The sequence below is a fragment of the Helianthus annuus genome, chromosome 1 (genome assembly GCF_002127325.2).
Source record: "Helianthus annuus cultivar XRQ/B chromosome 1, HanXRQr2.0-SUNRISE, whole genome shotgun sequence".
Lineage (NCBI taxonomy): Eukaryota > Viridiplantae > Streptophyta > Magnoliopsida > Asterales > Asteraceae > Helianthus > Helianthus annuus.
Window position 1 is genome coordinate 123,742,836 of NC_035433.2, and position 22,581 is coordinate 123,765,416.

The 22,581-nt window shown below is 36.5% G+C and overlaps 2 protein-coding genes across 2 annotated transcripts; one reads left to right on the plus strand and one right to left on the minus strand.

The window, feature by feature from the left end:
• Positions 1-3,649: 3,649 nt before the first annotated feature.
• Positions 3,650-4,108, plus strand: LOC118491351. The gene has a single exon (XM_035989024.1). The coding sequence runs from the start codon at positions 3,650-3,652 to the stop codon at positions 4,106-4,108; it is 459 nt and encodes a 152-aa protein (XP_035844917.1).
• Positions 4,109-6,549: 2,441 nt separating this feature from the next.
• Positions 6,550-8,888, minus strand: LOC110898794 (DNA damage-repair/toleration protein DRT100). The gene is made up of 2 exons (XM_022145635.2): positions 8,015-8,888; positions 6,550-7,279 (listed from the first exon to the last, which is right to left on the minus strand). The coding sequence occupies exons 1-2, from the start codon at positions 8,586-8,588 to the stop codon at positions 6,756-6,758; spliced, it is 1,098 nt and encodes a 365-aa protein (XP_022001327.1). The 5' UTR covers positions 8,589-8,888; the 3' UTR covers positions 6,550-6,755.
• Positions 8,889-22,581: the final 13,693 nt, after the last annotated feature.

A 22,581-nucleotide genomic window follows, 5' to 3' on the forward strand; every position in this document is an offset into this window, starting at 1 on the left:
ATGAGTTTTGATTGTATTTTCTTTTGCATGTTCTCCTTTTCTGTTTGTCATGCTGATTGAGGCTCTATCCAGGATAATGAAAAAAGTCGCATCGGTTGGGTTATTTCATGGTATTCAATGTGCAGGTTCGGGTCCGGTGTTAACGCACTTACTCTATGCAGACGATGTGGTCTTTCTAGGTGAATGGTCCGCTTCAAATGCTTTGAACCTTCGGAGAATATTGCGGTGCTTCTACCTCACATCTGGACTAAAGGTAAATCTTACTAAAAGTAGACTATTCGGGGTCAGGGTGACTAATGTGGAGCTTCAAGCTATGGCCAACAATCTTCATTGTAAAGTTGGTTTAGTTTCATTTAAATATCTAGGTCTCACTGTGAGAGCCAATATGAACTTGGTTTGTGATTGGCAACCAATTATAGATATTTTCAAGAAGTGGTTATCACTTTGGAAGGCGGAAAATCTATCTTATGGAGGACGAATCACTCAAATAAAATCGGTTCTTAGTGCCTTACCTACATACTTCTTCTCACTTTATAAGGCGTCGGTCCAAGTTATCTCCTTCTTAGAAAGGCTTAGAAGAGTCTTTCTTTCTGGATTGATACCTGGTTCGGGTCGGTTCCATTGTGTAGCCTTTTTCCAATTTTATTTATGGCTGAAAAAGATAAACTTTGTTGTGTGGCTTTTCGGATCCAAAACAACGCGAGTGGGGTCAGTTTTAATTAGAGCTGGAAGCACCAGACTGTCGAACATGCTGAACTTTGTGAACTAAACCAGCCCTCGAGTCTGCTGTAACAGGTGGCGTTGTTTGAAAATAAAGATTGATGGCAGTGGGCACTTCAACCTTCAGAGGAGTTCACAGTTAGTAGTATAAAAAATGCATTCGGATCCGTAATCGAGTCGTTCCAGTGTATGTGTTTCAGTGGAATAACTGGGTTCCGAAGAAAGTTGGTATAGGGCGTGGAGGGCGGAGGTCGAGAGACTGCCTACTCGAAAGGCGCTGCAGTCTAGAGGTATTCAAGTTGCTTGAGATTTATGTATCTTGTGTGGCGACTACTCGGAAACATATGACCACATATTTGTGTCTTGTGGTTTTTCCCAAATGGTGTGACAATTAATTAGGCAATGGTGTAAAATACCCCTTATGGTCACCTTTGATATCTGTGACACCCTTCAGATGCATGAGTCGGTAAACGGGTCAATGAAGAAAAGGAAAGTGTTTCATGGCATCGCCTTGGTTACATTTTGGTGTGTGTGGTGCAAGCGAAATGAACTGATGTTTGGCAACGGTACCTTATCAGTGTCTTCGGTAATGTAAGAGATTAAGTCATTGAGCTTCTTATAGGTCAAAAACCAATCAAAAGATGCCACACTTACTTTGGAAAAATGGAGGATTTTTTATGTGTTCTAGTAGTGCATGGGTTGTAGTAGGGGTGTGCAAAAAACCGAATTAACCGACAAAACCGAACCGAAAAAACCGAACCAAATAAAAAACCGGTGGGTCGGTTAATGGTTTTTTTTGAAAACCGAATATAGCGGGTCGGTTATGGTTATCATTTTCTCCATACCCACCATAACCGAACCGAACCGGCATGTAATAAATCTTTGTAGGATTTAGGCATTTTCACCATATTTTTAATATTTGATGTTTTTGACTTAAGATTTTTAGTACTTCTTGGTTTTTTATATCATTTTATGGTTTTGGTTGAATGTTTATTTCAATTTATGGAATGTATCATATCACTTTATTTGAATATTCGATAATAATTGGTATTAATATTATAGATTATTTGTATTTTTTAATACTATGTAATATACTAATATATAGAAATATGCAACAAGAATTTATTCCATGTGAAAAAATTAAGCTATTTTTAGCTAAGTTAAATACACGATTAACCAAACATAACCGACCCGCTATAACCATCAAAATCGAATAACCATAACCACCATAACGGATCGGTTATGGTTATAGTTATCCAATAACCGGCATTGCGGTTATGGTTATGGTTTTTGGTCAAAACCGACCCAAACCGACCCATACACACCCCTAGGTTGTAGAGTTTAGTTTCCACCAGGGGCGGACATACCCTATGTCAAGGGGTAGCCCGCGTTGCCCCTTGGCTCGGCCGCGATAGTGTAAATTTTTTTTTTTTTACGTTTTTCGGATTTTGTTGCCCCTTAATAAATTTTATGTTACCCCTTTTGTAAGCCCAAAAATTTTTATTCAACCTAACTAATTACCCAAAATTTATAAAGCCCAATTATAATAGCCCAAGTCCCAACCCCATACCTAATAATCTACAAAGAAAAGCCCCAAAAATAAAGAAGTAGCGTACATGAGCAGGACCAGACCGAAGAAAAAAGAAGAAGCAGCGCACAGGAGCCACTCGCCCACTCCAGTCCATCATCGTTCCGGTGTCTTCTGCTCCGTTTGCCGCCGCCAGTTCCATTCCGCCACTCCATTGAAGGTAATTTGAGTTTATCTATTTTGTTAGAATGATTTGGTGCCTCGGTGGATGAGTTGACTGTAATAGTGTAATTGAATAATTTTTTGATTGATTTTGATCATAATTGACTAGTTCAGACATTCGGTGAATTGATTTAGGGCTTATTGTTTTTTTTTATAGTTATGATTGTTATGTGCAATTGTTAATTTGTTATAGCTTTTAGGGTTTATGTGAAATTGATTTAGGGCTTGTTGTTTAATTTTATTTGTCTTATAAAATTAGGGAATTTGGAAGTTGAAAGATGAAAAAACAAACTCTCATTAATAGTCTTTTTTAACGAAAATTCCAAGAAAATGATGATTTGGGTGCAACTCCTAGTTCAAATATTATTAACGATAAGCAAGAAAATGAAGATATTGGTCCAAGTTCAAAGAATGATATTGATATGCAAGAAAATGAAGATATCGGACCAACTCCAAGTCCAATTATTACTTTGGCTTCAAGTCCTTCAACACGAAACAAAATCGATTTGAATGATCTTCCTTCGGATCCTTCCGATAGACCGCCTATTACTAGTTATCATCCAAATCAAATAGACGACATAAGAAGAGCGTATCTTGTTAAAAAGGCTTCTCAACCACGAGGTCATGACTTTAAATGGACAAACTATTCTAGTGGCCGAAGACATTTTAATGTTAAATGGTTTGATAAATATCATTGGTTGGAGTATAACACTAAACAAGAAAAAGCATATTGTTTATATTGTTACTTGTTTAATGAACAAGTAACACAGGAAAAGGATTAAACCAAAGTTTTCCCTTGCCCGACCCGGAGACACGCGATGGGGTTCTCATCATAGAACCATCATAAGTTTGTTGAAATTATTTCCGGAAGTTGTTGAGGTACTTACTTTTATTAAACAAGATAGAGAGACCTTTCAACAACGATCCAATGCGTCAGGTATTCTATCATATTTTGAGAGTCTTGAATTTGTGTTTTACATACACTTGTTGAACGATATCTTAGGCCTCACAAATGCTCTATCAAAACATCTTCAAAAAAAGAGTCAAGACTTGTTAGAAGCATCTCATTTGATAAGCGGGACAAAACGAGCTTTGAATCATTTAAGACAAAATGGGTTTGAAAAGATGTTGGCAAACGTAACATCTTTTTGTGAAAAAAACAACATTAAGATGTTAGATATGGCGGAAAGTTATGGTAATAAAAGAAACCGAAAGTATGTCATTACCAACCGACATCATTTTGAAGTTGAGGTTTTTAATACGGTTTTGGATATGCAACTTCAAGAACTTGGAAGCCGATTTAGTGAGGTCTCAACTAGTTTGATAGAAAGTATGTCGGATTTAAATCCTTGTAATTCGTTTGCTAAATTTGACATATCAAAGATAGTGAAGTTTTCTGAAATGTATCCGAATGACTTTAATAAAGAAGAAAGAGGGGTTCTTACAGGTGATCTTTCGACATTTTATCACACTTTAAAGGAAGATGATAAATTTGCAAATTTAACTGGATTGAGTGACCTTGCTCGTGTAATGGTGGAAACCGGAAAAAATGAAACTTTTCCTTTGGTTCATCGAACATTGAAGCTAGTACTGGTTTTACCGGTTGCAACCGCAACCGTTGAAAGATGTTTTTTCTAAAATGAAGCTTATCAAGACGGATTTACGTAATCGGATGGGTGATGAGTATTTGAACAACGCTCTAATTTGTGCGGTCGAAAAAGAAAGTTTTTGTAAAGTAAAAGAAGAGGATGTCATGGCCCGGTTTCAAGCTATCAAAAACCGAAGAGGAGAACTCATTTAGGTATGTGTTTAAATTTATTTATTACCGCGCTACTATCGTTGTTTCGTTTACATTGTATGAAGTACGTTAAAATTTTTTTTTTGAAACGTTGCCCCTTAAGTAATTTTCTAGATCCGCCACTGGTTTCCACTGTGTAATATATGTATATGTGATGCTAGCCGCTTGCTAGATTTAATGGAATAAAATTTTAGGTGGCCATCAAAAAAAAAAAAAAACTTCGTCTAAATTAATAAAAGAATCGTTGAGTAATGTCAAGAGTTTCAAAACCCTACATGTAACAAAAGCTTTAACTATGAATCAAGAGTAAATTGCCATTTTAGTCCTGAGGTTTGTCTTAATTTATCACTTTAGTCTAAATAGTTTAATTTTTTTTCTTTAGGTCCCTGACTTTTCCTATTTTTTGTCATTTTGATCACATTGTCTAACTCAGTTTAAAAACTTGGTTATAACCATAGGTATTAGAGCATTCACATCCATTCCACCATTTTTTCACTCTAAATTACACTAAAATACACTATATTTTCTCTCTCCTTTTCAATTAAATAATATATTTTTATACCTTTATCATTATCTTTTCTCTCTCCTTCACTCACAACCACTTTCAAAATATATTAAAAAATTATAGGGGGTAAACAGTGTCTTTTCAAATATACAGATGAACAGTAACATTTTCTCTTTCCTCCACTCACAATTACTTTTTATACTCTTCATATTATAAAAACCCCACTCACACAATTTAGTGGAATGGATGTGAATGCTCTTAGTGGTTGTGTTGTGAGGTGGTGGCTGATGTTGATGATGAAGGAGGGTGGTGAGATACGATGATGGTGGCAGTGAATGGCTGTGGTAGTGGTGATGGGTAATGGGGGCTATGTGAAGAGTTTTTTTGTTAAAGAGTTTTTAAAGTATATTAATATTTTGTTTGGTTTTTTTTAATTAAATGGTTTATATATAAAAAATTGTTAAAATAAATGTGTAAAAGGGTAAAATCATATTTTTATAAAAAAAGAACTATAATAATCAGATTTTTTATCTTTATATAAAAAGTGAAAAAAAAACACGGTTTAATTTTTTTTTCTAAAAGAATATTATATATATTATGTATTATTTATATGTATACAGAGATAAAAATGTTTTTGGATGAAAATGGCAAGTACCAAACTATTTAGAGGGAGTTAACTGATATTTTTTTAACGGAGTTAGTGGGTTGGACTAAAATGACAACAAATGATAAAAATTCGGAACACAGAAGAGAAAAAAACTATTTGAATTAAAATGCTAAATTATAACAAACTTTAGGCCGTGGGGTATGGGGCGGGGGTTTGGGCGTGGGTTGGAGTAAAACGCCCAAGGCACCACCCCGGGGGCTTGGGTTGGGCGTGGCCCCCATTGGCGTGGGTTTGAAGCCGGACGTGGGGCGGGCTAGTAGGTGACATGGCAGACTTTCAATGGCCAAACCAAACTCATGCCCCCCAACCCAAGCCCCACCATACCCCATGGGCGTGGGTTTGAGTGGTGGGGGGACTCCCATTCCACGTGTCAACCAATGCCCCAACTCAAACTCCAACCCAAGCCCCACCATACCCCATGGCGTTAGAGATAGGGGTGTGAATTTCTGACACGACCCGAAAACCCGACACGAACCTAACACGAAATTCGCGGGTTTAGGTTTAGTCTAAACGGGTTCGGGTCAGTTTCAGGTTGAACCCGCGAACCTGTTTAGGTTAACGGGACGGGTTCGGGTCAACCTGGTCGGGTTGGCGGGTTGACCCATTTAATACATTTATACTATATTATATTTTTTACAATTTATTTTATGTCACAAAATTAAATGGGGTGTGTATTTTATGCTATAATTATAACTTAATAAGAGAAATTAACATGAATTTTATAATTTAAATATGATATTATTATATACATTTGTGTTTCTTAAGTAAATTTTAATTTTAATATATTAATTTCAGAAAAAAAATTAAAAATTCGGGTTGAACGGGTCGTGTTCGGGTCAACCCACGAAACTTCGGGTCGTGTTCGGGTTCATATGTATGATATGATTTTCGGGTTCGGGTCAGGTTCGGGTTTATGTAAAATTTTCGGGTTCGGGTCGGGTTGAACCCGTCAACCCGCGAACACGACCCGTTTAACACCCCTAGTTAGAGACCAAAATGACAATTTACTCATTAATCAATGATGTGTCTTTTTCATTTCCAAGAAAAAATATATAATATGTATTTGATAACATTTTATACTATTATGATATCCAAAGAAATCTTCAATATAATTACATCTATAATAATATTTATAAGTTAAAATATTACATATTATTTTTTGTCGTTACAGAAAACGATATCTCTAATAATATTTATAAGTTAAAATATTACATATTTTCTGTCGTTACAGAAACGGTACACACTAAACAACTCCCACAAACCCATTTCACCGACGTTCGATTAACCAACTTTTATTAATCAATCAAAATTAACATTAACAAGCTCGAAGAGGCTTCCCACACAAACAATCATTATTCGTAAACGACGACGCTTCAAGGTGATCAAACCACGAACCAGCCGGTATCGCACCACACAAATGATTATAACTCAAATCAAGATGCCCAACATACGACGCCGTTGCAATACTTTTCGGAATAGGACCTTTCAACTTATTATACGATAAATCCATAACCATAAAATAAGATTTTGGTCCAAAAGCATCCGGAATGATTCCTTCAATACCATTTTTACTAACGTTTAATATGCTTATGCCAGAATTTATTAATGTGGCTGGTAAGGTGCCCGATAACATGTTTCCGTCGAGGTTTAAGGTTGCGAGAACCGCCATTTTTCCGAGGGATTCGGGGATTGGACCGGAGATCCGATTCAATGAGAGGTCGAGGTCGGAGAGACGGTAGATGTGTTGAATTGTGTTTGGAAGCTGGCCGGAGATCTGGTTGCCGCTTAGTAACGCGCGGCTGAGCATTTTAAGCTTGCCGATGTTTTGCGGTAGGATTCCTGGGACCATAAAACCGAATTAACCAAACCATAACCGAAACAACTAAAATAACCGACAACTGAACGAACTAACAGATTTTTTATTTTTTTTTGTATTTTTAAAAGCCGATTTTTTTCGTTTGGTTTCAGTTATTATGGTTTTGTTTATAACCAAAAATAATTGAACTGAACCATACTGATATATCAATGAAGTTTTTTATTTTTATATAACTCATATTTTTACATTTATTATTTTTATTTTTTTTCTATCTACTTAAGTATGATATTTAATCGTAAAATGTAAAAAAAAAAAATCGTGTTTTTACGCTAGCAGAGTAATAATAATTACTCTAAGGTAATTATATACTAGTGTCAAAACACGAATGCTGGTACTAAAATATGTGCTTGACAAGTTGAAAAAAAGAATATCAAACAAGAAAAATCACTTTTTCAACACTTGTGTTAAGTCTAATTTGTATCTTAAGACCCATTTATACCGTAACCTAACCTTGAATATATTTTTTTAAAGTATAAGCTAAAAGTTTAAAGTTACTTTAATGATTATTCAGTAAATATAAAGAATTTACTCATAGATTTGTACTTTAGAAAACCAATTTTTGCATGATCCATGCATTTTCACTTTACTTAACTATAACCGACAAAAAACCGATTAACCGAAACCGAATAGTTAAAAAAATCTAACCGAACATATTGGTTTCGGTTTCGGTTCCGATAAAAGCTCATAACCACCCCTACCTGATATCATGTTGTTTCGAAGATCCAAATGCATCAATGACGTTAGATTCCCAATCGATCTCGGAATCGGTCCGGTGATTTTGTTATCCGCCAGATTCAAAACCGTTAGTTGACTGAGTTTCCCAATATCCGCCGGAATTTGGCCGGAAATTTGATTTCCAGTGAGATCAAGATGACGGAGGAACGTCAGAGACGTTACACACGAAGGTACAATACCGGAAATGCCCTTCCAATCGGCAATAATTATATTGGCTAGCCTATCCAAGTTGCATATAGCTGGAGAGATTGAACCGGTCATGTAACCGGTTCGTTTAGCTTTTTGAAAAATCGGGTCTTCGGACTCTCCACGGAGCGCTATATCGGCGACCCGTTTGGTAGTCGGGTCGCAAGTAATGCCGTACCATTTGTTACAACAGTCGTTACCCGTCCACGAATTGAATATGCCTAAATAAGGTTCGTGTAACGCGGCCTTGAAGGCCAGTAACGCTGCGAGATCAGACGGCGGGCAAGCGTTCACCGTCAGGCTCACGGTGAACGCTAGAACCGTTGTAATGCACCACAAAAAGGTACCCATTTTTGCTCTAGGCACTTTCAATATGTGTTTTGTTTGTTTAGTTTTGATGTGTCAAAACTCAAAATGGTAACTATTTGGTTTAGGCTATAGAGTGGGGGTGAAGAGAGTGTAGGGGGGGAAATGGGTTGATATAGGGGTAATGGTTGAGAGGTGAAATGACGGTTTTGACCCTCACGTGCCATGTGTGATTAACGGTAAGCAAGTCAACGTGGGTAGGATAAGACCAAGATGGAGATTGTTTTTGAGGATTGTAATCATGTAGAGCGAAGGGAGAAGGAAAGTGAGAGCCAAGACACATGGTAATAGGAAAGTGCATGTCGGTTACTTGGTTATAAATAATTGTTTTACGGGTTGGTTTGGTTTGGTTCAATTCGGTTTGGTTAGGTCAGTTTTTACAACTAGATTGAACTTTTGAATACTATTATGTAAGAGAAACCAAAACGGTTAAGTTGAGTTGGTTGTTGGACGACTGATTTTATTGGTTTAATGGTTCGGTTTTTTTACCGGTATAATCCATTTTATACTTTGTTTCTTAAATTATAAAGATGGTCTATGATTATACCTAACTTCATATTTCAAAAATGAAAAAAATATATATATAATAAAAGTTAAACGTCAGTCTTGTTTACAAGATCAGTTTCACTTTCAAATATCAAACCGAACCTGCTAAACTGGTAAACCATTAGGCATTAACCATATCGTTTGGATTTCAAATCAGCTGACTTGCTTTAGTTAAATGAACTAAATAACAAATTAAACACAGAAATACTAAATAACAAATTAAAATATATACGGCTCAATTTGATAAGTAAATGAAGGGGATTCAATATATTTAGATAATTGCATATGATGTGTCCAAATCTGATCAATCAATGAGGTCGATCATTGTCCTAAGTTATATTATTGGTAACTTGATTACAAGCTGTCTTTCACATAATTAAGGTTGTAACGTATTGTTAATAAATACCCATATTTTTGTATAGTAGGACACTAGGACTTGTATAATATATGTTTATCACTTTATCTTGTTCTATTTCGACTTTCAAGTGCTGATAGCCTGTTTAGGGCTACTTCGGCTATGGTTAATTTGTGCTTGGGGGGGAGGTGCCCGAGGAGTCTGGCGGAGTTTGTTGCTTCTGCTCTCTCAAACAGGATAATGGAATTAGGCCTATCACTGTTGGGTCGATTTGAAGGAGGGTGATCTCCAAGGTGGCCATGAAAGGTGTTGGGAAGGAGATGGCCAAATACCTTGGCGATTTCCAGTTTGGGGTAGGGATTCCGTGTGGGGCAGAGGCCGTTCTTCATAGTACGAACAGGTTCCTTAATCAGTACCGCCAAGATGGGTCTCTTGCTATGCTTACTGTTGATTTTTCGAACGCTTTTAATTTGGTTGACAGGACAGCCCTACTATACGAGGTAAGGAAAAGGTGTCCTTCTATTTCTACGTGGGTCGATTTTTTATATGGTCAACCAGCTAGATTATATGTAGGGGATGAGTTTATTTGGTCTACTACTGGTGTTCAGCAGGGGGACCCCTTGGGGCCCCTTCTTTTTGCCCTTGTTCTACACCCCCTTGTTCACCGAATAAGGGATCGCTGCAAACTTTTATTTCACGCCTGGTACCTAGATGACGGAACACTTATTGGAGATGCCACCTAAGTGGCTAATGCTTTAGATGTCATCAGAGCTGAGGTCCTTCCTTAGGGCTTCAACTTAATATAAAGAAAACTGAAGTTTTCTGGCCAATCTGCAATGGTGTAAAGGTTTAGGAGGGCTTATTCCCTCGGAGGATTGGGAGGCCGGTGTTGGGTGTGAAACTCCTGAGGGGTGTCGTTAGTCGTGATGCAGAGTTTATTAGTAGTATGGCTATTAAAAGAGCGAACTGTGCAGTCGAGCTGATGAGGTGCCTTAAACGCCTACGGGACCCTCAGAGCGAGCTCCTCTTGCTTCGTTCTTGTATGGGTGTTGCTAAATTACTGTTTGGTCTTCGAACGTGTCAACCTTCTTTGGTCGGGGGAGCTGTCTCTGTTTTTTATGAAGGCCTCCGGGGAGCATTAGAGGATATTGTTGTTTGTGGGGGTGCCTTTTTTGGAGATCTCCAGTGGAGGTTGGCTTCTCTCCCGACCCGGTTCGGAGGCTTAGGGATTTGTACGGCCGAGGATGCCTCTTTATATGCTTTCGTGGCTTCAAGGGCCCAATCTTGGGGTTTACAAGACCACATACTCCGAGAATGTGGTGGGGATGTTTTAGACTCCGATTACAGGAGTGCGTTGGACCTTTTGCATAGTTCTCTTCTCGACCTTGATATTGGCGGTTTCTACATTAAAGACACCGTCCCTCCTAAATCCCAGAAAATTCTGGCGAATGCCTTATATGGCGAAATTGTCAAGAGGTTTGAAGAGAAGTTTGTTTTATCCCCTCGGCAAAGAGCTGTGTTTGAATGTCTACGTGCCTCACATGCTTAGGATTTTCTGTCTGTCGTACCTATTGAAGGCTTGGGGCAACACATGTCGGCTGTGGAATACCGTGCTATCCTTAGATACCGACTGATGATTCCTTTGTTCCCAGTTGACGAGCCATGTTCGGTATGCCGCAAAGCGTGTTTGGATTCTTTCGGCGAGCACGCGATCCACTGTAAAGAGCTACCAGGGTTTAAATATCGGCATGATTGGGTGAGAGATGTGTTATGTGATGTTCTTAAGCGGGCCGGGATCTCTGCCAAAAAGGAGGCTCCAGTAAATTTCCTGACTGACCCCTTAGAGGGGAGGTCCACTTTACGCCCGGCGGACGTCCTTGTGTTTGGATGGGAAGGGGGAAACACGCTTGTGTAGATCTAACTGGAGTCTCCCCCTTGTCGGGCTCAAGGACAAGGGCTTTGTCGTAGGGCAAGCGGTGCTCAAGGCAGAGGCGAGCAAAGTGGCAAAACATGAGAAAGCCTGCCTGGAGAATCAACATGTGTTTGTCCCGTTTGCGTTTGGTACCTTTGGTGGTCTTGCTCCTGACGCTGTGCGACTTTTGAATCGGGTTCAAAAAGTCGTTAATAGTAATTCTTCGTCGCTAAAGATTTCAAACTTTGTATTTAGTAGAATTGGTTTGTCTATTCAAAAGGGGGTGGCGGCGCAACTTGTTGCCCGACTACCTGCCATTGCTTTGTAATTGCCCTTTTCGTGTGGAATGATATTGTTCTATTTGTGAAAAAAAAAAATAATAAACTAATTAAAATTAAATATTGAAAATAGTTTATAGGAAATTTTCATACAAGCTCTACCCTTATTCTAATCTTGATTATAAGGTGTTGCCGATGGAAACCTTGCGAGCAGAAAATTCTAACGATGTGAATATATGTAGTTAGAACATCAACAAGTGAGTATGCCACTTGGTTTGCAGAGTGGAAGAAGAGTGCAACGGACCACACCATTGGAGGAGGCGGTCCAGTGGGTGTTGGTCTGCTTGAGCGGACGAGCATTGTGGTGGTGTGATATGGCAATTGTGGGGACCACCCACTCACAAACCTTTGGGTGTGTTGTTTGTGGAGGTTTGGAATAGTTTGTTTTTGTGGGTTTGAAATGGTGATGGTTTAGATGATGTGGTACGCTGACTAGGCAGTCTGGATTTTAGACCTGGTTTATTGTTGTGGATGCTCTTAGTCAGATAGATCTTAGGATTTTAACCCTTGTCTATACATCATCCAACGTATGTATCATCTAATTCATGAGAGAATACGCCAAGTTTTGTATATTCCGCTTAAATACCTAACCCACACGCGCTCACTTGTTCCTAGACCCAAGTCAAGACAAAGACTCAACTCTCAAGCCTCCTAAAACTCAACTTCCATTTTGTAATGGTGATTTCCATCACTCATCAATATCTTCCTAACACTATTATTGGTCGATGATGTGACTTAGAACTGTTTTTCTCTCAAATGCGCACTTTATATTATATTGATTTGAACACCATACACTTGTAACACATGAACATACCCTTGTTAAAAGCCTTTAACCATACTATGGCAATCAAAGTATAAATGGGATAGTAGCATGCACATGGCATGATTATATGAGAATCTTGATTGTAGATGTTTGCGGTGTGAAGTTGATAGGAAGAGATCTTAAGATGGGATGAATTGATTGAATACTCACACCAGACCACCACCCATTATGGGTGTCATATGAAATGGGGTCTTTGCATTTATTTACACAGAATTAGATTTAACTACTATCTTGGAGCAGAGGCACATTTGTCCACCTACTGGGCCCACTCTTAATAGTAATATAAATGTACTAATGTCCCAATGACAGCCTGTAACAGTAAATAAATAATATCTTACATAAAAAACACAAATGGTAGATGGCTATACTTAATTCCAATGTCCATACACAAAAAGTGAATGCGTGACATAAATTCATGATTTTTTTTTCTATTTTTGTTCACACTATATGATAGGTGTTAAAAAGATGCATATATGAGAAAATTATACAAACAATATCTTTTAGTGTCTTATATCTATACTCAATCATTTAGACATATTTGAGTAAGATTCATGTATCAAGTTTTACTAACTTACCAGACTTTTTTCGATGAATAATGACTTAAGCTAATATGATACGAGATATGTATAGATTAGTGTATGTATTTTTTTTTTTTTGAACGATTAACAAAAGCTTGATCACCCGGGTAAACCTAATGGCAAAAGGCCACCACACTCGCGAACCTAGATGGCGCTAATGGCCCGATCAGCCACCATTTCAGAGAAAATTTACCACCGTAGCTCAACCTAAAGTAATTTTGCTCCAGACAAGACTCGAATCCATGACATTCACATTGAAAGGTCATGAGGCTACTAATGCATAATCAAATATTTACGTGTCTCATATTTAACACGGATAATTATTTTGATATATGACAATATAAATGTATAATATTTTAATACGTTCTGGTTAATTTCAAAATTTTCTCTAAATTTAACATTTTATTTAGATAAAACTTTGAGTTAAATTATTATTATATATATTAAATAACATCATGAAAACTACAACACATTTTTTTACTTTTATGTTTTTACCACAACTCTTTATTAGTTTCATCATTTACCCCTTAAAATGTTTTTGTTTTGTTTTATATTTTGACTACTAAGGTTTTGGTTCTTACACTTTTATTTAGCGGCTACATTTTTTTTCTTCTTTTTTAAAGTTTCAAATTAGCCCAATACATTATAATAAATTACGTCTTTAACTCGATAGTTTTATAGTTTTATTTTTCTTTCATGACTTTCATTCGTTAATTTGTTTTTACAAAAAAAAAAAAAAAAAAAAAAAAAAACTAAATACATGATATAACATTTTTTTTTGGAAACGACTCAACACCAATATTAAATAACATCATGAAAACTACAGTACATTTTTTACTTTTATGTTTTTACCACAAGTCTTTCTTAGTTTCATCATTTACCCCTTAAGTGCTTTTTGTTTTGTTTCATATTTTGACTACCAAAGTTTTGGTTCTTACACTTTTAGTGGCTACATTTCTTTTTGAGTAAATTACAAGTTTTGTCCTTTATGTTTACACCAAATTACAAACGCTGTCCTTTAGCGCAAAAGTTGACAAGTTTTGTCCTTAATGTTGCAAAATCTTGCACGTTATGTCCTTTAGGCCAAACCCAGTTAGATTTTTTGGTTAAATCTGGTCATGTGCCTTGCACATGAGGGTATTATTGTCATTTCACCTTTTCAGGGACTGTTATATAAAACAACTTGTGGTTTAGGGACTACTTTGCAATAAAATGAAAAATAAAACAAATATAATCTATCTTCCTCTCTCAAACTGAAAGTCCCTCTCTCTCTCTAAACTTACGATTCCTCTCTCTCTCTCTCTCTAACACAATCTGAAGTTGCGAGGACAATGAAGGTCCCTCTCTCTCTTCTCTTCTCTTTCTCTCTAAAATAATCTGAATGGATGACGGTCGTGAAGGGTGGTTGTGGTGGTGGTGGGTTAGGGGCGGCGGTGGGTGATTTGGTGGTGGGTGAAGGTGTGGGGGTGGTTGTGGTGGTGGGTTAGGTGCGCTCGTGATGATGGATGAAGGTGAAGGGGTGGATGTGGTGGTGGGTTAGTTCGACGACGGTGATGGTGGTGATCCGATGTGACAGTGATGGTGGTGATCCGACGGATGGATGGCAGTCACACCTTCAGGTAATAGAACCCTAGCCCCTTTATCATTTCCTCTCTCTTTCCCTCTCTAAAACCAGTCACCGGAGATGAAATTCCGGCGACGTGGTGACGATGATAATGTTGACTGAGAGGATGATGACGATGGAGAATGGCAGTGGTCGAGGTGGGAAGACGGTGACAGCAGGTGGAGATTTTGTTGAGACGGTGGTGGGAACTTCGGTTCACGGTCATAACAGTGGCTTTTATGTGTTTGATGATATTCTTGTAACAAGCTGTTTGATTAGATCTCGACATTCGTCTGTTGATTTATTAGAATTGGGATTTTTGATTTTCATGGTGGTGATTTGGGGGGTTTTGTTAATGAACAATGGTTGAAGATTGGATGATGTTTTAATTTGGGGGTTTTGTTTATAAACGAGATAAACTGGTGGTGGTGGTGGTGGCGGTGGTGGTGGTAGCGGCGGTGGAGGGTGGTGGTGATGGTGATGAAGGGTGGGGGTGATGGTTGTCAGTAATTTACTCTATATATAATAATAATAATAATAATAATAATAATAATAATAATAATAATAATAATTTAATTTTTTTTTGTTTTATTTTTAGATAATATTAAATAAATGGGGTAGAAAGACTAAATTGCCCTTGAGTGACCAGATTTAACCAAAAAATCTAACTGAGTTTGGCCTAAAGGACAAGACGTGCAACATTTTGAAAACATAAAGGACACCGTCTGTCAAGTTTTGGTTTAAAGGACAACACCTGAAATTTGATGTAAACATAAAGGACAAAACTTGTAATTTACTCTTTTTTTTCTTCTTTTTTAAAGTTACGAATTAGCCCTATACATTATAATAAATTACGCCTTTAACCCAATAGTTTTATAATTTTATTTTTCTTTTATAACTTTCATTCGTTAGTTTATTTTTACAAAAAAAAAAAAAAAACTAAATACGTGATATAACTTTTGGAAACAGCTCAAAACCATGCCATCACCACCATTTTTTCCGTTCTTTTGTTCAGGTCGCAACACCACGCCGTAGGTACTATGTCACCATTTTTTCTTCCATTTGTTACATTTTATTTTCAATTTTAGTTTTTTACACGTCATAACGATCTTTATCATTTAGTTTGTATGTGGATTCCCCGCCTGAATGTGCGGTGAGAAATTTTCATATTAGCTACAAGGGAGTTTTAAGTTTTAGGTTTTTAACACAAGCCTTCAGTAATTCATATTTGAAAAATATAATTTTTCTTTTCTTTCTTTTTTAACACTAATGTTTTTTTACTATTTACTTAACCCATGTTTATGTTTATATAAATTAATCTTACATTTACCACGATATCTATTTCCAGTTTATTTATCATATTTGAAATTTTCATTAGCTTAGTATTAATGTAAAATTAACTAAAAATTACATAATTAAAAAAATATAATATTTTTATGTCGACACTCTCGGTATCAATATTATCGGAACTAGTGTCGGTTTGTAATATACGTCTTTAATCTATTTAAATTTTATTTAATTTAGTTTTCTTAATAGTTTGTGTTCGTTAACTTTAAAAAAAGAATCTAAACACACGACGTGCGTAATATTTTGCTAGGCATTCTGGTATAAATTTGTATCTAGAATAGAACTCTTTTTTTGGTATCTTAATTTATGCGAGTATTGCTACCAAGACGAACGAACTGATTTCGACCGAGCAACAACGGTATCGATATTAGTATTACTAGAACCGGTATTGATATATGTCATTATGGTTTTAGATCACTGTAAAATATGTGCTAATATCTTTTTAGACATTTTGGGATTTTTTTCTTTGAGTTACTATAACGAGTGCCGATAACGTAAAGAACTGAACCGGCACAAATCGAGTTCCCACTGGATATGCCACTAGTTCTATACAATCTTAAAGGAGAAAGTCGATGGGTTTCCCACCGGCTTTCCTCCTTGCCCCCCTATTCTTTTTAATATTGCATCTTAGCCCTTTGACTTTATAATTTTTAAAGTTCCATAAAATGGCAAATTTCGTCCCTAAAACTTCTACTTTGAATTTTCAAAACCACAACCTCATCTTTCAAACTTTGTCAGGACTAACCCTTTACTTTGGTTTTCAACCATCACCTCCTTAGCTCTTACATAGCTACACACCAACCCTCTTCTTTTACATTTCCACCAACACCCCCTCATCTTTTATACATTTTCGCCACCACCCATATACTTTTAGACTTTATCTTTTTTAGAATTTGTTTTTTGCCCCATGTACTATTACTCTATTGTTACACCTGCCCAACTTTAAAAAAAATGCAATTGTAACCCCTAGACTACAACTCCTACTTTTGCAAATGCCAATGCATTGTGTTTTACGAAAATGTCTTAGGCATTGTGTTTTACACTTTGTGTCTACCTTGATGTTTTACACTTTTTTGTAATTCTCTTTTACGCACTGTGTTTTACGAATCGTGTTTTGTCTTTCTATATGTTTCCACCCGTCAAAAGACAAAGTCGGTGGAAACCTCACCGGCTTTGCCTCTCCATCTCCCATACTTTCATGATGTTGCAATTTTAGCCCCTTGACTTTGGTACCTTCAAATTTAGTCCCTAAACTACTACTCCATTTTACAAATAGTTTGCTTTTGACACCCCAACTTTGTGGTAGTTTCCTTTTCAGCTCCAACTTTGTTATAGTTTCTTTCTTACCCCAAAACTTTATCAAATTTTATCTTTACCCTTTCTTAGCCCTTAAGTTTAGGAAATGCAATTTTTAACCACTTAACTTTTTATGAACTTTGTAAATGCCACTTTGACCCCTCTAGAGTTTTTGGCTTGACGTTATAAATTCGAGTTAGTCGGGTCGCGTATAATACGTTATGGTTGTACGATATAAATTCGGTTTACGTTACGCTTTAATCCAATCGCAAGGCAACTATAGGATACATTGACTTCAATCGAATATGTCAAAACGTGCGTTTTCATATGGTTAACACATCACATATTCGAGTTAGTCGGGTCGCGTATAATAGTTTTTGGCTTGACGTTATAAATTCGAGTTAGTCGGGTGCGTTTTCTTAGAATAATCCGTTTGATATTTACGAAGTACACGCGCCACAACGCGTGCGGGTCTAGTATATATGAAATAACATGCAGCAAAAGATGCGATAGACAATGACAGGATCCTCTCCAAAATCAGAGTCAAAAGGTGGCAGGAAGTAACATGGCATTCGTGGGAGAGGACAAATTATTGTTTTAAAGTCTGTTCTAGATATTTTAAAATTTTATATAGTCAGATAAAATCTAAGTTTTGTTTTTTTTTTTTTTTTTAAATTTAACATATAATTTTTTTCTGTAAATTTCAATATTTAAATAATCTCTACAAATATATATTACAACTATTATAACAAAGAAAAAAGAATTTTTTTACAGTTAAGCGTTAACATATACCGAAAAAAATTTAGCTTCATATTCTTGTTATCCAGAAAGTTCTTGTTGATGTGCGGCTTTGCTTGATGATCACTAGCATTTAATACATAGTTGAATTTTCGCATTTGTCTTTCTTTATTAGACATCATTTATGTTCGTGATGTGTTTTTGAGTCAAGGTCGATGATACTGCCATCTGATAGTCAGAAATGATTTCAACGTGTTGGTTATCATTGGTCTCTTTAAGGGTTTGAAATTGAACCATTGAGGAGAGTTCGACCAATTGAGATCTCTCCACAAGTCTTAGGGTGGGGGTATGATTAATCGCTATAGGGGGATTGAGTAATTCTTTACCCAATAATATTATGCCATGTCAACTCCTTATTCCACTCCCCATTTTGCACTCAATCACTATGTATGGTTAATCACTCTAGGGTGTTTGAGTTATATATTTTTTGATTGGTTCTTCTCTCCTCTCTCCTCTCTCTCTCTCCTCCATCACTCTTCTCCACCTTCGGTGACTATTCACCGATTTCTCACCCTCTCTCCTACTCAAACACCCTAACTCAATCATGATGGTGTGGTCACCGATCAGTGACACCCACTCAAACACTCACTTCCCGCACATCATACTGCCCACCCTTAGGTGAGATTTGTCTATAAGTCTTAGTTTAGTTATAACGTTGATAGTTTGTGGCCTCACTTTAATAACTAAACTAGGGTGTGTTATAGTTTGAGGATTTTGATAATATAAGAATTGAAACAAAGGTATATGTTAGTTCTAGAATCATGTTTTAACATAGGGATGTGAGTGTACACCATCACTACTAAGGTCAGGAGGTGTGGTATACCGCTCTTGGCCACATCACCTTTGTTAACGCCTTTTAGCGGCCCTCCCTCATTTCTCAAGCGCAAGGGGGAGGGGGCGCCATTGATCCTCCGCTAGCCTGGTAACGAGCGCCAACAGCTCGATTTTGGTGGCCCCCATTCACTTTACCGTTGACAACAGTAATATTATAAAAAAATAACTTTCTTTTTAAAAATTTCACACTATATATATCCTACTATTTTTACTCAAATCATATCTATTCCCTATAAATTTTATAAATTCTATCATACTAACACAATATTTCCCAACAATTAAAACGTGTAGGACCCCAACAATCATTGACATTCTCAAAACGTGTCATTTCAGTCCAAAAAACTAACCCCAGTTAAAAGCTTTTGTTTAATGAAGGGTAAAATTGTCATTTCCCAGTAAACTCTGTCGACCCATTTTTCTAGGGGAAATGACAATTTTACCCTTCATTAAGTATAAAATTTTAATTGGTATTAGTTTTTTGAACTGAAATGACACGTTTCGAGAATGTCTTTTGAATTTGGTCTGAAATGACATAATTTGATAAAACACGGGAACGCAAATGGAACTTAACTCTTTAAAATTAAGTAAATAAATGTAAGTTATGTGGCTCATATAGTTATGTCAATAAGAATTAGTGATAAGTGCCTTTTTATAATTAATAATTATACGCTTAACTATTGTGCAATATTGGAGTTTTCTGCTATATAATTTATTTTCATTTCATCTTTCTTCTGCGTTACTTTTCTCTAAAAATATCTCAACCTTTTATTTTTTAGTTGAGTGGACGCAACCTTTTGGTCCGATTTCAAAGCACAAACCAGAAAGTAAATTTGCAGAGGGCATTTGATTCGCAATGTTAAAGATTATTTTATACGAATTTAAACAAAGGAACTTTATAACACTATAGGGTGTGGAGGAGACTAGGCCTTTAAACGAACCAAACGTTTATGAATTGTTTGTAAACTTGTTCGGCGGTAAGCTCATTTATGTTCGTTTACTTAATAAACAAACGAACATGAACAAAAAATTGTGTTCGTTTAATTAAATAAATGAACATGAACACTCCTTGTGTTCGTTCATTTATGTTCGTGAACGTTAGTTTATACTGTTCATTTATGTTTGATAACGTTTGTGTATGTTCGTTTATTTACGTCCGGTTATGTTCGTTTAAATTTTAGTAAATACATAAATAGTTATGTTTATATAAATGTTAGGTTTTCTAACTACTTATATAAATATAACTAATAAGTAATTGAGTTTTCTAATAATAAAAAATGCAATTTTAAAATTTTTCTTAGATCGTAACTGATCAGTTACTTAATATTTATATAAAAAAACTACTTAATTTGAGTATCTATAAACCTTAATTTAGATGTGTTTTCGGATATAAAAAACTATTATATTAGATTTGTTTGTTTGTGTTCACTAATGTTAAATTGTGTTTGTTTATATTTGTTCAATTACGTTCATTTGTGTTCGTTTATGTTCGTGAACTGTTCATTTAGGCTTTAAACGAACAAACATAAACGAACACGAACATGCCCGATTTCTTAATGAACGAACACGAACAAGAAAATGTGTTCGATTATATGTTCGTGTTCATGTTCGTGTTCGGTTAAAGTTAAATGAACGAACACGAACACGAACATGCCTATGTTCGTGTTCGTTTGGTTCGGTTACAGGCACGGGCGGACCTACCTTGACGGGTGGGTGGGCGGGCGCACTCCTTGAAAAAAAGTTTTTAGTGTATTTTTTAGACAAAAACCCTGATCGCACCTCTTGAAAACATGGTTGAACCCTTCATCCGTACCCCCAAAAAAATATTCCTGGGTCCGCCACTGGTTACACGCTTAGAGGAGATCAATCCTTTGAGGATGGTCCTCTACATCACCCGCCATGTTACTACGCAAGGAGGATGATCTCTCAAGGATGAACCAACGGTGTGGAAGATGGCCCTCCACCCTTTATTTATTTATTTATTTATTTTTGATTTTTTTTTATAAAAATTCAACATTTTTTTAAATTACATAACTTATAAAATAAAAACATTACATAACTTAAAAAACACTACATAACTTAAAAGAAAACCTTAACTAAAAAAATACAAGATTGCAAAAAATTTTAAAAACCTAAGAATTCCATTTTTTTGGAGATCTTTTCTTTTAGTTTACGCAAAATGTGACGGTCTTTTCCGGATACGTGTTGATATCGGTTGTTATTATCTTCCATTCTTCTATATATTTTGCCTCTTGCTTCAATCTTACTTGTTCGTTGATATTCGCTAATTTACACATATTTTAGTCCCCCGTTTTACCCCCATTTTATGCGTTTTCGGCCGTAAAACCGTCATTCGGATACTTAATTATCTACATTTTTGTTTACAGGCCTAAAACAGCATACCAGACGAGATGATAGCAAAAACGAGGACTTTCCGGACAAAACGACGAAGCTGCGAAGATTCTGCGGAAAAAGACTGACCTGGGCGTTTGGCACGGTCATGCGGCCATATGCACGCCCGTGCATATCCGACAACCGAAGAAGACCCGGCAGTGAACCAGGCGTGCAACTCACCGTGCAAGGCACTGAAGGCAAACCCGAAACAGCACGGTCGTTCCATGTGAAGAACGGTCGTGCGGTTCCGAGATCAAATATAACCTCGGAACGGAACGGCCAAGGAACAGCGCGTGCAACCCAGACCTCGGAAAGGAACGCCCGTGCGATCGGGAGAACGCCCGTGCGTGGGGACAATGCGAAGTTCAAGTGTGGGGAGGGGGTTAACTTTGTTAACTTTGTTTGTCCTCATATATCTAAAAAAAAACAGAAAATCAGAAAAATCATTCAAAAATACCTGTATTTTGTATATATTTTAGTAAATAAACCGGTTGATTGTGTTTTAGAAAGCATCGGACTTGATAAAAACTCGACAAGCAAAATATTTTTGAAAAAAGGAAACCGGAAAGCGTGACAAACAAAGAAAGACTTACATGATAGTTTTCACACTTTTACCCATTCCATCCGTTACGTGAGCATATTTGAGCCTATTGTTATATATTTGTTCATTTCGGATATAGGAGTGAGCCGGATGTTATGTGTAATATAGAACTTGTCACTAGTATGCTTGTTAAAACCATGAACTTGTGAATTTGTGTAAAAGTGATAGAGGCACTTAGATTACTCCTTTGTTGTAAACCTTGTTCTTTGTGTTGTGCTTCCCGTTCACCTTATATTACCCTTTAGGATTAACCATGTCGAGCCTTCCCGTTTACTTTTGTTTACCCACATTATCGTCCACTTAGCCAAATTTAGCCTTTGTATGTTTTTAAACCCTTTTTAGTGTTGAAACTCGGACAAAATAATCGTTTAACTAGCATTTGTTTCGGTTTATTGTATAGTTATTTATATATATATAAAAAAAACACAACCCAGAAAATAAAACACCCTAAAATAGGGTGAAGTTGATAGAAATCGAGCAATTTTGAATGCTTAAATGTTAAAATTTCGTTGATAAGCTCGATTGCGCTTTAGTCGCCTTTTTAAGGCGTTTGTAT

Excerpts from the sequence above, each read along its gene's own strand:
- LOC110898794 (XM_022145635.2), bottom strand. The coding sequence starts at position 8,588 with ATGGGTACCTTTTTGTGGTGCATTACAACGGTTCTAGCGTTCACCGTG. Across the intron at positions 7,280-8,014 it reads TCGAAACAACATGATATCAG|GAATCCTACCGCAAAACATC; the intron begins GTAGGGGTGGTT and ends TTATGGTCCCAG.
- LOC118491351 (XM_035989024.1), top strand. The coding sequence starts at position 3,650 with ATGGCGGAAAGTTATGGTAATAAAAGAAACCGAAAGTATGTCATTACC.